Source organism: Penicillium daleae (assembly GCF_028827525.1).
Source record: "Penicillium daleae strain IBT 16125 chromosome Unknown utg000009l_segment0_segment0, whole genome shotgun sequence".
Lineage (NCBI taxonomy): Eukaryota > Fungi > Ascomycota > Eurotiomycetes > Eurotiales > Aspergillaceae > Penicillium > Penicillium daleae.
Window position 1 is genome coordinate 3,169,951 of NW_026623157.1, and position 14,572 is coordinate 3,184,522.

Genomic DNA, 14,572 nt, shown 5'->3' on the forward strand with positions numbered 1-14,572 from the left:
AATTCATGTGATTAACGGCTATACTCGGATAACGTAACGAAAAAGACATGACGGTATTCTGATTTGTCTCCATGCTGTGTCCTATAAGTGATATGTGCATTATTCTTCTATACGAAAATCTATATGCAGATCTATGCAACGCTGATGTTACTGATGCTAATGTGTTTTTATGTGCGGTCTTCATGTACAGAGATTGACCCCTCAGTCTCAGGGGCCGCCTCCGGGCGATAAGAGGAAGACCTCACGGCGAACTCCGCGTCTCGGTCCAAAGTGGGTCAACAAAGTAGACCAAGCCGTGCCCGATAGCCGCCGCGAGTGGTCCAACCTACAGATATCAATTAAATACCTTCGTCCGTAATGATCGGTGTCATAAATCAACTCACCCAGTGGATCCAATGATAAGTCGGAAATGAGGACGCCACATAAGCTCCCAAGCACCGTGCGGGATTGAGGCCTGCAGAACGCATTGGTTATTAAATTCCCCCAGATTCCCAGCGTACATAAGCTAGAATTGAGGATATACTTACTGGCTCCGATATAGCCCATCCGGGTGAAAGCGGTTCCCCAGCTAACCACTCCAAGGACAATTCCCACCAACCAAGGTGACGTCGCAGGACCAAACACCTTAGCCTGTCGAGGATCTAAAGCCACGCCAAACGCCAGGAAAATGAGAACCAGACACGCCAAGAATTCAATGACCAGACCGTCCTTGGCCGGCACCATGGTTGAATCAATATGGCATCCGCCCACAGTGAATTCTCGATTGCCGTAGGCACTGTTCAGAGCAAAGCCAGCTAATGCCCCACCTAATGTTTGCCCTCCTACGTATAGTACCATGCGTGGGAAGGAGATAATCCGGGCGAAGAAGGTAGCCAGCGTGATAGTCGGGCTAATATGGCCTCCGCTGGAGGGCGAAAAGGTATAGATCAAGAGCGGGGTCAAAAGAAGATTGGTAATGCCGCCGAAGAGAGGGGAGAAAAAGGTGACGGTGGCATAGACCCCAGCCTCGGTAGTCGGGGAAGTGGTCTTGGAAAGAGGATGCGTCGTAACCCAGCACGAAATGAAACATTCATTAAACTGGCTATATACGGAAAGAATGTTAGAATCCGTTGTCACAAAAAAAGCAAAACTCTGCTCTCTTCCAAGACCATGGTAATGGTTGTTCTCAACTCAATCAGCGACTTACCGACACATTCAAGCATGGCGAATTTCCACAGATCTAGACTCGCAAAGCCCTTGAGATCGAAGATCTCGCCCAACGTCATGCAGGGAGCCGCATCGGGCACCTGCTCCAGGACTTCCAGATTTTTCGGATCATTCCGATCAACGATAAAATCCTGATTACCTCCAAGTCGGCCGGCAAATGGAGCAATTGCCGGTTCTAGATACGGATGATCTTCCTTGGCATCAAGCGCATGCTGCGGCAGATAAGCTATGACCATAGTGGTCAGATTTTGAGTTTCAGGCACGCGATCCGACAAGGATGAGACAATGCTTGGCTTGTCTGGAAGGGCGAAAACGTAACAAGCTGCATGGTCATTGGCTCAGATTGCTGACTCAGCGGGACAAACTTTTCCAAGGTTCCTCTCGGGGTGAAGTGGCGCCGCGTCCAGGTCGCCGAGCCAATCAACATTGCGGAGGATGTTATGTTTTATGTTATCTCGGTTTCCATTTGTGGTGAAACATTCCACCATTATTCATCGTTCATGGAAAGGACCATAGCTACTAACTAGCTATCAGTTTGAATTCATTGTTCAGCATTGAACGTCCATGAATATGAATTCTAGATATAAGTAAGCCCAAGATAGGGATTATGATAACGCGGATTGGTAATTGTTGTATATACTATTGTTCATACCGCGGAGGACTAACCCTCAAGGTTGTGCGCCTCTTTTTGCCTAAATCCACTATGCTAATCATGTCTGACGGAGGTACATAGATGTTCCATTCATCGTTATGTGTTCATGTTACCTACTACATTAATCATAGCAGTAATCCTTACACACAACTTGATTAAGCCTTCTTCGCTACCCAAGCTAATTAACAATAACCCGGGTCTGCGTCACTGTTGGCGATGATACTGATTAGGCAAGCAAACTCGGAACGGTCTTGTTCGTGTAATCGTCAACTATCAGGTGATGATGATAGAAGTGCTACTTAGTTCCTGTTTTTGAGTCTTCTCGTTAGTGTTGATGAGGGACTCGGTCAAGTATTGACGTTCAATGAGCGGGAACTTGACTAGCGATATATATTTCTGGAAAGATGCGCCAAAGTCTCCCAACGGCTCACGGATCAAAGGTTATGTTAAACCTAGAAAAGCCTATCCCTAACGATCAATTTTATTTTTGATAGATTGGATTGCAGAAGAACTACTGAAATTGTTTTGAGTACCTACATAGGTAGGCCCGCTTCGATCTCTTCGTGCCATATGCCGAGACACCCACCCAGAACACGCGACTCCGGTCACCTATAGGCATGGAGCTCTCCAGCTCTGAGCGAGCATGAATCCGATGCACCCTGATGAAAGTGAACAATTGTTACGCAAATCGCGGCCGTATATCAAGAGAAATGTATCCAGGCTATCCGCTTGGTAGCGGGTAGTAAACCTACGCAAAACGAACCTGTTGTAGGAACAATACCTGCAGAATCCCTGATCTACAAAACAAAGCGCAGACCTTACGTAGACATCAACGAAAACCCATCGAATCATCGAAGGATTTAAGGACGTTGTGGAGTGTAGTACGCGCCTCAAAATATTGTTGTTGACCAATGGGCCGTCGCGAAGAAGCGATTGACCGAGTTCTGCATGTGGGGCACGTCGAGGCATGGATGAACTTGATGTAACGAGTTTGTGTTCGACATCGCAGTCGCCCAATTTGAAAGGCAACCGCAACGGGGTGTTTTCACGTCCGGTCTGCACTGCAATGTGGAAGAAGTGGGAATCGGTGGCGTCAATAAGCGCACAGCGACAATATATGATGCGCTGGGTACATATCATTAGAGAGGGCAGCAGACATCACAGATATCTTGCCTCGGTGGCACTCGGGATATCATCAACAGCAAAGAGAACATAACACGTCATCAATCCCAAAATGGTAGTGTCTATTTACATGGGCAAGAAACAGAAACACACAAAGAAACCCACAATCTAAACAGCTCGGCGGAATTTAGAAGGGATGTTGGCTTCGACGACCTGCATGTCCTCCAGCTTTTCGAGTCGCTGCTGCGCAGCCTCCATCTCGTCGTGGAGCTTGAAATGCTCAATGTCCTCAGGATGGGTCAATTCCTCCTCTGTAGCATCATCACCGTGGAATTTCTCAAAGTGGTGAATCTCGTATTCATACTCGAGGTCACCATGGTGTCCAGGTCCAAAGCCGAGGTCAGGCAACCGTGTCCCAGCGGAAATAGTCTTCAGGAAGTTTTCGCGGCTGATAGAGCCCGTGTTCGTCGGATCAAAAAGATCAAATACCGCACGTATAGCGGACTCCTTGCTAGACTCGCTCGCGGCTCTGTTGGATTCGTCGTCAAGACCGTATGTCTTGCGTACTTCATCGGGAGTCCATGTGCCGGAGGAGTCGTAATCGTGCAGGGTGAAGAACGAGGGCGCGTCAAAACCTTCAATATGGTGCTCCTCTGTATCGTGTGTTAGAAGTCGCGTGAACCAATGCACTCTATCGAGCGCTGTCAGCCACACTCACCCATCATATGTCTCGTGGCCCAGTCGCTGGAGGGGGTTGCCCATCACTTGAATGTGAGCCATGGGCGCTAGCAAGGCCACTGCCCAAAGCGAGGACACCAGCAAAGACGAAAATTAAACGAGATATCATTGTAGAAAATAGGAAGTGTAGAGAAGAGAAACAAGCCAGCGTATCCTCAACCGTCAAATGGAAACAATAGGAGACGCATCCGGGCGGAGATCTGAGCTTGTTTGCAGTGTTTGCACCAAAAGATTTGAGCCGCGCCAGAATTTCACGATATCCTCTCGGATGGTCTGATTTCAACATTGTCAACCGAATCTTGCCCCATCGAACTCCGTGTGGAGTCCAATTGCCTCCTCCTCAATATCCCATCCCCTCGAGCCCTTCGACAGCGATGTTCCGATAATGCAAAGCATGTGGTCCCGCGCCGCCCCGTCGCAGTCAACCTGCCGGTGCGTCTCGTGTTTGAGTACAGTTGCCAATGGCGTCACTTCACGATCAGCGACGGCTGCCAGCAAAAGGAAATTGAGGATAGGGAACTCTGTCACGGCACTCTACACCAGTATCTTTGCGGCCGCTGCACTCGCGGACGCGAAAGCCAAGACCCAGCGTCGGCATGATCTCCAGGAGAAAATCGCGGCCGTCAAAGCCGAAGTAGACGAGCTAGTGGATGAGGAACATCGAATTCTTGAGTCTCTACAGTCACGAAAGAAAAACCGGGGGATAACCCGATTGCTACAAGAGAGAGGGTTCGGCACCGTTGCAACTTCCCCCGAATCCGCCAACGAATCACACCCAGCCTGTCAACAAGATTCTTCCACACAGAGCGCCGGTCCTATGGTAATCAGGATGCACATATTGACGAGAACTTGTCGACGGAGGAGTTTGGGGATCTTGATCTCCAGGAAGCTGAAGCGAGTGCGCTGCGCGCGGCTATGAATGAAGCATTACCGGACTGGGTCGTTGGAGATACAGCTCGCATTAAAGCTGTTCAGAAACTTGCATTGAAACAATTCGCAATTCGAATTCTTCTACGACCGACTATCGCGCACAAATATTCCGGGATCCGAATGAATTACGGAGCGGATTTCGACGTCCCCCAGATCGATGTCAAGAACTTACTCAATGAGTTGAACGTCGTACGACGCCAGATGCTCAGGCTGTTGCATAATAAAAATGTGGACCTTACTGATGTGATTGCCGATTTCGATGCCATGCGATCTGAGGAGGCGAGGAGAAACGACCGGAGACTTGATAATGAACTCCAAGAGTACATTCAGTCGTTCATGAGCCAGCAGATGTCCTTGCAGGAACTCCTCCTGCGGATCTCCAGAAACTTGATCCAATCAGCGGACCCAGATCGCACCACAGCGTTCCGAGTTTTGCTCATTGCTTTCACCCAATCCCGCCAAAACGACTTAAATGACCTGCTACTGCAGTCATTGTTGCCGAATCGATTCTACTTGAGCACCTCTCTCATCGTCACTATCCTCTCCTTTTTTCGCAAGTCCAAAAACCTCAAGGACTTTGATTTGTTTCTGCAAATGCTGAGTGGCGAAGGCTACACAGTAAACCTGGGAGCCCTTAGTCCTTTCCGGCGCCGAAAGATCAATGGACTGACTACGGTTATTCCGCCCTTGTATGGCAGCAGCATCGTCATCTATACAGAGCTCATCTCAGCTGCCTTACGATTCAACCAGCCGGATCGAGCAGACGCCTGGCTTCAGGCTGCACGAAAATCCGGCTTCTTCGACAACTTTAACACCCTATTTACCTATATCCGGTTTTACAGCATTCGTCAGGACTGGGAAAGGGGAATTCACGCCTTGAAGAGAGCGGTCACTTATCTTGTATCATCGACTGACCTACAATCAAGACTCGTTGAGCGGTTGCTCCTATACATGGTGCATCTCTGCGACTCATGTTGCCAGAAAGACGTATCCGAAAGTCTGATCTCGGCTGCTGTGCACAGCGGTTTCAATCCAAATATTCCATCACAGCATAACGAAATTGCGCCCATCGTGGATCAAGAGGGTCAGCGATGGAAAAAAGCCGCCGAAACAACGCCACAGGAAAACTTGTCCCGTCCCCTCTGGCAGAAGTGCTATGACTTTGCCAATGTATTTGGACAGCAATTGAGCAGGCTGGAAGTGCCTGAAGATCAATTAATGGCGCGGAAGCTCAATCGCCTCGCTGCCGTTCATGCAGATGATGCTTTATCTGCTACCCTTCCCAGACACCCAGAACAGGCAATATCACCACTAGCAAGCTCGGATCCTGCAGGTGCTGCGCAAGCCCAGACCACCCAAAGCGAAGATATAGCCGCTTTGAAGGACGAAGTCTTCCAACTACGTCAGCTTGTCTTTGAACTGCGCAAACACCACATCGAGGCCTCGTTCAAAGAGGAAATCCACCATGATCTAGAGTACGAGGATTCACTCTCACAACCATCAAACCCTAATCCAACCTCACACGGCCTGCCCTCTCAACCTCAAGACTCCTCCATGAGTGTCGAATTCGAACGGATACCGAGCCCGATAGAATGTGAAGAGCATGACACATCACATTCAAATCTTTCTTCTCGCCCCGCACAAGTTATGAAGGGTCCCGCACTGGAACATGGCCATTCCATTGATCTTCCTCAGAACCAAGCACAACAACCATCTCGGGGCCAGGCAAAAAGATCATCGCTGCGTCTTCTCAGCGCGCTGCTGGCCAGGCATGAGACCGTGTTCTTCCTCCTTTTGTGACAACAGAATCTTGTACATTATGATATATAGTTGCCCTCTTGTATGTAGAGGATGAATTGCCAATTGATGGGATGTCTCCATCCAACGTTCAATGTCTGTCGTAATTTACGTAGTGTATATTCCTTTGGGCAACTGGACAGAGACTTTTCGGTCCCTCTTTGGTTTCCAAGACGCTTCGTGCACTTCATATCTAGAGTATATTCATGAAATCACTATCTACACTTCAGGAGCGTACCCAACCGGAGATATTCGCAAGAAGGGATCCCAGAGAGAACCAGTGCGGAGGAAAAGGGTTCTTAGGGAAAACCACGCGTATATGCCATATCCAATGCAATGCAGCTTCTATTTTTGAGCACGGTCATTAGACCCGGAAAAAGGGAATCTAAACCAAAATACTAATCCATGAAAATTCTAACAAAAACCATCTACCGGCGCTTTTCAGCGCGCATCTTCTCCTTACGTGCCAGTCTGTCTCGAGCACGGAGGAGCGCAGACTGCATATCGCCCTTAGGGAAGGAAGAAGGGTCATAGTATGTAGGCGCAATGTCCTGTTATGGGTTAGCAACCGTGGCAATAAGAAGGATAAGCAAGAAGAACGTACCAGTAGCCACTCAGGCTTGACCGCGGTCACGGTGCGAATGTAGTTCTTGGTCGTAAGGACGAATTCGTTATACAAGACCCACTCCGCATCATGAGCAAGTACAGTGGAAGGATGAAGCAGGACGTTCTGGTTATCCTTGATGGTCGTGTAAACGCTCTTGCCCTGAGATTCCTTCTTGGCAACTTGCATGAAGAAACCAGCACAGAGAGCGCGGCGAATGTTCTCATAGTACTTCTTGTCCTCGAAAGGAGTCGAAATCATCTCGAGTTCGGAGCGCTCCATGATTCGCAGCAGTTGCATACGGACATTATCGGCTGACTGAAGGGACCGCAAGGAGAGGAAGTGGTCATGGCACCACTGCTTGGGGTTCGCCTGAGCTTCAGGACTCTTGAAAGCGTGGTAAACGTTCAGCATAGTCAGATGATCGCCGTCTTGGTGAGCAAAGAGATTCTTCATCTCATCTGCACGTTTGCGCTGCGAGTTGGGGCGAACGAATAGCTGTGGGACGGACAGCAGAGCTGTGATAGACAGAATTTCGTTGGAGCAATAGAACTCGGGAGAGCTTATCAACATGACGGCAAGAGCCGGGTCGAGAGGGAATTCTGATGCCAGACGACCAAGTTGGGTCAGCTCACCATCGTCATCCAGGCAAGCTAGGTAGTTGAGCTCCTCAAGAGCTCGCATGAGAGTCTCAGGAGCAGGAGGGTCCATCAAGTCGAAATGAACGAGATCGTCGATTCCCAGCTTCTTCAATTCAAGCACGGTTGATGACAAATTTGATCGGAGAATTTCCGGATATGTCTGCTCAATTAACTCCTTCTTGAATGCCTCTTCTGTGTACAAACGGAAACATTTTCCAGGGCGTGTACGACCAGCACGACCAGCTCGCTGTTGGGCAGAAGCCTTGGAGATCGGAGAGACCAGAAGAGACTCCACACGGATACGAGGATTGTAGATCTTTTGCTTCGAGAATCCAGGATCTACCACATAAACAATACCATCGATGGTCAGAGACGTTTCGGCAATGTTGGTAGAAATGATGACCTTCCGACCGGGTCGACCACCCTTGCGAAGAGGGGGTGGTGCGGGATCAAAGATGCGTTGTTGCATATGGGGTGGCAGACTGCCGTACAGTGGGTAGACCTTGACCGGGCCAGCGTCGGCCTCCCGGACCATTTCATCGCCCTCCATTGCGATCTTTCGCGCCGCATCTTCAATCTCCTCCTCACCAGTCAAGAACACAAGAATGTCTCCTTCATCTTCCGTCGCATGAATCTGCAGCACAGTTCTGATAGCAGCTTCGACGTAGTCTTGCTCCGGCTCAGGAGTGTAGAAAACTTCGACAGGGTGGGTGCGTCCGGGAACGGCGAGAAGAGGTGCATCCATGAAGTACCGTTGGAACTTTTGCGCATCCAGAGTAGCAGACATGATGATAATTTTCAAGTCTGGCCGGCGCTGCACTACCTCCTTCAGCAGACCCATCAGGACATCAGTGGCCATTGTTCTCTCGTGTGCCTCGTCAAGCATGATAGTGCTGTATCGGGACAGGTTGTGATCGTGCATCGCCTCTCGCAAGAGCATACCATCGGTCATGTACTTCAAGATGGTCTTCGAGCTCGTCTTATCCTCAAAACGAATGCTGTAACCGACTTCTTCTCCAAGCTTTACATCCATTTCCTCTGCGACACGTTGGGCGACGGACATGGCGGCCACACGACGGGGCTGTGTACAAGCAACCATTTTGCGCTGAGTCTGGGGCAGGTCATCGAACAGAACGAACTGTGGAATCTGAGTGGTCTTTCCGGAACCGGTCTCACCGACGAAGACAAGAATCTGAGATTGCTGATAGAGCTGCAAGAACTCATCGCTGCAGAAGACCGAGGAATTAGCATCTTGTGCCGGGGACGAAAAGAATTGACCAAAACTTACCGCTGCGCATGCACGGGCAGACCCCGACGAGACTTCAAGATTGAGAGATATTTAGTAGAGAAGGGCTTGCCACTGAACGGGTTGATCTCGCCATCTTCAGCCTTCTTGGCCAAGGCCGCTGTTGTTTGATGACGCTTGAACTTGGCCAGGACCGAGTTGTTGACTGCGCCGTTTGTATCCTCGTACATGTGGGCCAGATACGGGTTATCCTTGGGATCACCAGCGTCCATCTTCTGGCGCTTTGCGCGCACACCGTCTTCTGGGTCTGAGCGGCGGTCAACCATGGCTGAATGAGGTGGTTGAGAGGGTTGAGAGACTTGGAGAGTGCAAAACTCGGCGGTCGATAAAAAAAACTCGGATAGGCAAATCGAGCGGCGATCCCCCGATGCCAATCTCGTTCACCGCCCCCGGTATTCTGCCGGTCTCCCCACAAAGGGATCGAGGGGAACGCGGTCGCGCGAGCCACGAAGGGGTGTTCCTGTGCGCGTCCATTCTGGTTCTGAGTGTGGTTTACCATCCGTGGCCACTTGCTACCCCAGTAGTAGTGTGTTTCTTCGCGGTGCTATTACCGCATTCTGACCTGAAAGACAGCTCTTCACCCTCTCTGGACCCCACCACACCGACAAAAAAGTCAGCCGTGTCGCCATGGATAACTATGGTGCTGCCGACGATCCTGGGGTGACGTTCTGCATTGGCCATCATGAGCCGACCAGGACACTCATGGTGACTCCCCAGGTGGTCAGTCGGGCCCATGAGAGTAACGTTAGTTCTCCTGCCACTTTTGATATCAATTGCTTTTTCAATGGCTGACTTATATGTCCAATGATAGTATGATTTGTTGACGGTTCCAATTACGACGACTCATTTCCACTCCAGAGTATTGGGACTGTTGTCTTCTTATCTCTCCAACTTGCAGCCGCCATCGTTTGATCGAATTGGCACTATGGCTACCTCGCAAAACACGCGTCCATTGACTATTCCACCTCTGACCAAATTGGACTCGAATCTCACTCCCAATGAAGCCACGAGCCAGTTAGTTGGTGTCACTAGCAGCTGGATCGACCTTTGCTCTCCAGATCCATTGATTGCGGATCTATCTCGCCAGGTTCTCATGCTGGAGGTAGCATACGCTGCTTTCTGTGGCATTGGATATCTTTTAATTCCTAGCCCGAAATTGCATCACGGAGGTATGCACTCGGAAGGCGTGGTATATTACGCGAGGGCTATTCAGGATGCGTTGAATCTCGGCCCGTACATTCAGTTTCATATTTGGTTGCGGATGGTGGACAACCCCGAGCTAGAAGTCGATAGCATGGGTGATTTGGCCCCGCTGGCCCGGCAAGAGTACCTACAGCTGGAGGCAGGCAATTTGCCGAAAATCGATCCATTCGGAACCTGGGATGCGTGGGATTTGATAAGAAAAACATGCAAATATCATACACGGCTCTTTGTGGGTAAGTTGAACCCCCTCCCCCTCCTGGCTCTTGCCCTTCTTCCTCATCTTGAGCATCCTCTTAACTACATCACAGCCCTGGCGATGCCAAAGCAGCTTCCAGCTCTATCTGTTCAATCGCGCTGGCACTCAGAGCCAGTACATCTCCTCACAATCGATGGTTCATCGTTCTTGAAGAATCCCAAAGGATACCCAGTATTGTCAAAGGCTCATCAAGCCTTTATCGCAAAATTGATGCGCCTTCGGACTCCTCCATGGATTTTGCTTTGCAACGTTGGGCCTATCCCAGGTCTTGAGAGCGCTGAAGGGATTGAGACAAACCAATCCCAATTGTCCAGCTCTGAATATCCGAGCCTAAGTGCCTCCAAAAACACCATGATCCTACTCCACACCTCTCCTATGTACGGAATTTGCAGCAGCGACAGCCCCCGCGCACCCCCATCGAAAGATTTGGCACAGGTTATCAGGACTACCTTCAAGCTCCCCTCCAACCACTGACTGTCAATTTGGAGAGCATTACCTACGAGGTCTTCGAGAAAGATCCAATTAAATATGAGTGGTATGAGCGCGCTATTACAAAGGCTCTGAGGGACTGGGCAGATCAGAAAAAGCCTACTTCTCACCCCGATGGGAAGGTTATTCTTGCGGTTGTTGGTGCCGGCCGCGGTCCCCTCGTGACTCGGGCGTTGAGAGCTAGTGCTGAAGCCGGGGTGGATATTGATCTGTGGGCTGTCGAAAAGAATCAAAATGCATTTGTCTTGCTACAACGTCACAACGAGACCATCTGGGACAGCAAAGTCACGCTCGTTCAGTCTGACATGCGGAGCTGGAAAGGTCCTCGAGTTCGACGACAGGCAACCGAGAGCGGAGCTCAGGACCCAGTTGGCGAGTCGCTAGGTATCGACGACTCCTTGCTCTACACGCCAACGAAAAGGACCAATGACCCCGGTCGGGCGTCCGATTTCTCTGCGCCCACCGTATCCGGCAGCACGTACACTTACGTAGATATTGTGGTGTCGGAGCTACTCGGCTCATTCGCTGACAATGAACTTTCGCCGGAGTGCCTGGATGGTATCAACGATCTGATCAACCCTGTGCACGGAATTTCAATTCCAGCATCATACTCAGCTCATCTGACGCCTATTTCTGCTCCAAAGTTGCACAGCGATGTAGTCAACCAGACCGTCTCCAACCACGCAGCACCGGAGACCCCATATGTCGTTATGCTCCACGCTATTGATTTCCTGTCCACCGCAGAATCCACAGGAACGACGGAAAACCTCAATCAGAACAATACAAACCGTGCCTCTGGTAGCTCGAGCCCAACTCTCGCTACCGAGTTCCCAACGCCTTTCGTTCAGACCGCGTGGTCTTTCTCTCACCCAAACAGAAACATTCCTCCTCCATCTCCGATACAGTCCACCATCTCCAACTCGCACAATGTCCGCCAGACGCGTCTTTCATTTCCCACTCAGAACCGGGGTGTGTGCCACGGCTTGGCTGGGTACTTTGAAACGGTCCTTTACGGAGATGTTGAGCTGTCCACGAATCCAGTGACAATGGACGCCAAGAGTGCCACCATGATCAGCTGGTTCCCTATTTACTTCCCTCTGAAGGTATGACATGACTGAAAAATCTAATGAATCTAACGCTGCTATAATCTTCCACCGCATTATTCTTCATTTCCAGGTGCTAATATAGCCCCTTCTTCAGACTCCTCTCAATGTTCCCGATAATGGTGAAGTCGTTGTCACCATGTACCGTCAAACCGACGATCGGAAAGTCTGGTATGAATGGATGGTGGAGGTGTATGCCCTTGAACGCATCTCTGCACCGGTAATGAACCTCGCTACCCCTGCTATGACTGGTATCCGCTCCGGATCTCCGAGTGTGGATAGTTTGAAGGGCAACGAAAACGCTCAGAAACCACAAGGCGGCAACTCAAACCAAACAGGGTATCGCCGTGTGCGTGTAGGCATGAGCGAAATGCATTCGAGTATCAAGGAAGGCTGCTTGATGTGATGATGGTAATCAAATCAAAATAAGTCATGAGAAGATTGCACGTCAGTCAATGGAAAAAAATCACCGGCGCCGAAAAAATCGATATAGATGCTTAGATGCTTGTGCTTACGAGTTAAGTTGATGGCCATATATCTTGAAGAGTATACAACTCTACTCTCTCATGGAGAGTCATGGAGCTGGCCTATTGTTCTCATTGGCCAATGCAAGGTTGACGTGATCATGGCAGCAAATTTCAAGCGAATCCACTCGAGCACTGTTGTTCCAAATACATAGGTGACACCAAATTGCGGGGCTGGCAGCTCATATGTCGACAATGTGAGGTACCTTCACGCCATGGATTGCTTATCAATGTTGTTCTATCCTGTGCTCGATTTCCTATAAAATGGCCTTTTAACCTTGTCGTTGAAAAATGTTCATAATAAATAAGCCGCCTTGCTATTGTCCTTTGTTTTCCCAAATTCAAACATACATTACTCCACACAATGGCCCCTCGCTATCGCAATATTGCTGTCATAGGCGCTGGACCTTCAGGCATCTCGGCTGTCAAAGCGTTGCATGAAGAGAAAGTCTTTGAGAAAATTCGGATATTCGAGCGCCGTGATAAGCCCGGAGGTATCTGGCACTATGATTCCACTCCAGATGTGTTTCCAAACGGTACTGAGCCAGATGGTTCCCGAAGCACAATTCCCAAGAAGCTCCCTCAATTCGCATTTCCGAGCCTCGAAGATACGACGGCACGAACTGGGATTTACGACACCCTTGACAGCAATGTAGGCTCCAAGGCCATGGCTTTCACGCACAAGCCCTTTCCTAAAATAAACTCCGCATTATCTGTTAAGCAGTTCGGACATTCAAATCCGACTCATCCTTTTCGCGTCATTACGGGCTATTTGGAGGACCTGTTCAATGATTATCACCACCTCGCTAGTTTCAACACTACCGTCGAAAAGGTCGAGAAGCAAGATCGCAAGTGGATTTTGACTCTCCGTCAATCGGGCCACGTTCGCGATGGTAAATCGAAGGACTATTGGTGGCAGGAGGAGTTTGACGCGGTCATCGTGGCCTCTGGACATTACAGCGTGCCTTTGGTTCCAGATATCCCAGGGCTGGAAGTCGCTTTCGCGGCCTATCCAACAAGATTTGAACATTCTAAGGCCTATCGCGCTCAAAATGATTATGTGGATAAGAAGGTTATCGTGGTTGGGGGAAATATCTCATCTGCCGATCTTGTTGTTGACCTGCATGCTATCGTCAAAGGCCCGTTGTATCTCTCTCAGCGAGGACACAACGAGGCACTACAATCGGCATGGGATTTGCCCAACGTTCAAACTAAGACTGTGATCTCCTCAATCGAAAGAAATTCTCGAGGCATCGATGTGAAGTTCGCGGATGGCTCAAATATCTCGGATGTGGACAAGATCATATTTGCAACTGGGTACAAGCTTTCCTACCCATTTCTCACTCCTAACCCTGTGACACCGAACAACCGAGTCGCCGGTTTTTATCAACATATCTTCAAAATAGGCGACCCATCATTAGCACTTGTGGGACAAGTTCGGGCTGCTATCAGCTTCCGGGCCTATGAGTACCAGGCCGTTGCCGTGGCAAGGTACTTCGCAGGACGAAATGGCAAACAATTGCCCAGCTCCCAGCAGCAAGACTTGTGGGAGATTGAGAGGCTTAAGTACAAGGGCCCCACAGCGCTGTTCCATGAGATAAAACCCGACTTCAAAGAATATTTTGATTTCCTGCGTGACCTGGCCGGGCCGCCTGCGAAGGATAGTGATGCGTATGAGTTGCCAGCCTGGGAAGATCGATGGGCCGAGCAAGCATTTGAGGTCTTGCAGTTGAAGGATAAATATTGGCAGTCTTTGAAAAAGATTGCGGACGGCTCTAACCAGGTGAAGGCGAAGCTGTAGTTAATGTTGGCTTTCTCCTGGACGGCTGCTGCGTTAGGGACCCTCCGGCCCTTGTATCCGTCACTAGCCTTCTCTTCCATTCAGGTCTAGCTCTAGCTGACCAAGTACAGTGTGCATACAATGGCAGTTCAAGGGTCTGAACCTAGAGACCGAGAGGTCCTTTCAAATAAGCTTCAATTTTCAGTTTTCTTTTCTTGGAA

At 49.7% G+C, this 14,572-nt stretch overlaps 6 protein-coding genes across 6 annotated transcripts; 3 read left to right on the forward strand and 3 right to left on the reverse strand.

Annotated features, from left to right (window-relative positions):
- Positions 1 to 241: 241 nt before the first annotated feature.
- Positions 242 to 1,442, reverse strand: N7458_012291 (uncharacterized protein; the record flags this gene model as incomplete). The annotated part of the gene is made up of 4 exons (XM_056915673.1): positions 242 to 325; positions 384 to 454; positions 528 to 1,136; positions 1,187 to 1,442. 4 exons carry the CDS (start codon positions 1,440 to 1,442, stop codon positions 242 to 244), a joined length of 1,020 nt encoding a protein of 339 aa, XP_056760427.1.
- Positions 1,443 to 3,148: 1,706 nt separating this feature from the next.
- Positions 3,149 to 3,705, reverse strand: N7458_012292 (nucleobindin SSP120; the record flags this gene model as incomplete). The annotated part of the gene is made up of 2 exons (XM_056915674.1): positions 3,149 to 3,633; positions 3,699 to 3,705. 2 exons carry the CDS (start codon positions 3,703 to 3,705, stop codon positions 3,149 to 3,151), a joined length of 492 nt encoding a protein of 163 aa, XP_056760428.1.
- Positions 3,706 to 4,112: 407 nt separating this feature from the next.
- N7458_012293 (uncharacterized protein) lies at positions 4,113 to 6,448 on the forward strand (the record flags this gene model as incomplete). The annotated part of the gene is made up of 2 exons (XM_056915675.1): positions 4,113 to 4,447; positions 4,498 to 6,448. 2 exons carry the CDS (start codon positions 4,113 to 4,115, stop codon positions 6,446 to 6,448), a joined length of 2,286 nt encoding a protein of 761 aa, XP_056760429.1.
- Positions 6,449 to 6,873: 425 nt separating this feature from the next.
- Positions 6,874 to 9,262, reverse strand: N7458_012294 (DEAH-box ATP-dependent RNA helicase PRP43; the record flags this gene model as incomplete). The annotated part of the gene is made up of 3 exons (XM_056915676.1): positions 6,874 to 6,996; positions 7,050 to 8,916; positions 8,979 to 9,262. The coding sequence occupies 3 exons, from the start codon at positions 9,260 to 9,262 to the stop codon at positions 6,874 to 6,876; spliced, it is 2,274 nt and encodes a 757-aa protein (XP_056760430.1).
- Positions 9,263 to 9,623: 361 nt separating this feature from the next.
- N7458_012295 (protein arginine N-methyltransferase) lies at positions 9,624 to 12,453 on the forward strand (the record flags this gene model as incomplete). Its single annotated transcript, XM_056915677.1, has 4 exons — positions 9,624 to 9,740; positions 9,808 to 10,890; positions 10,944 to 12,047; positions 12,145 to 12,453. The coding sequence occupies 4 exons, from the start codon at positions 9,624 to 9,626 to the stop codon at positions 12,451 to 12,453; spliced, it is 2,613 nt and encodes an 870-aa protein (XP_056760431.1).
- Positions 12,454 to 12,935: 482 nt separating this feature from the next.
- N7458_012296 (uncharacterized protein) lies at positions 12,936 to 14,372 on the forward strand (the record flags this gene model as incomplete). Its single annotated transcript, XM_056915678.1, has 1 exon — positions 12,936 to 14,372. The coding sequence occupies one exon, from the start codon at positions 12,936 to 12,938 to the stop codon at positions 14,370 to 14,372; it is 1,437 nt and encodes a 478-aa protein (XP_056760432.1).
- Positions 14,373 to 14,572: the final 200 nt, after the last annotated feature.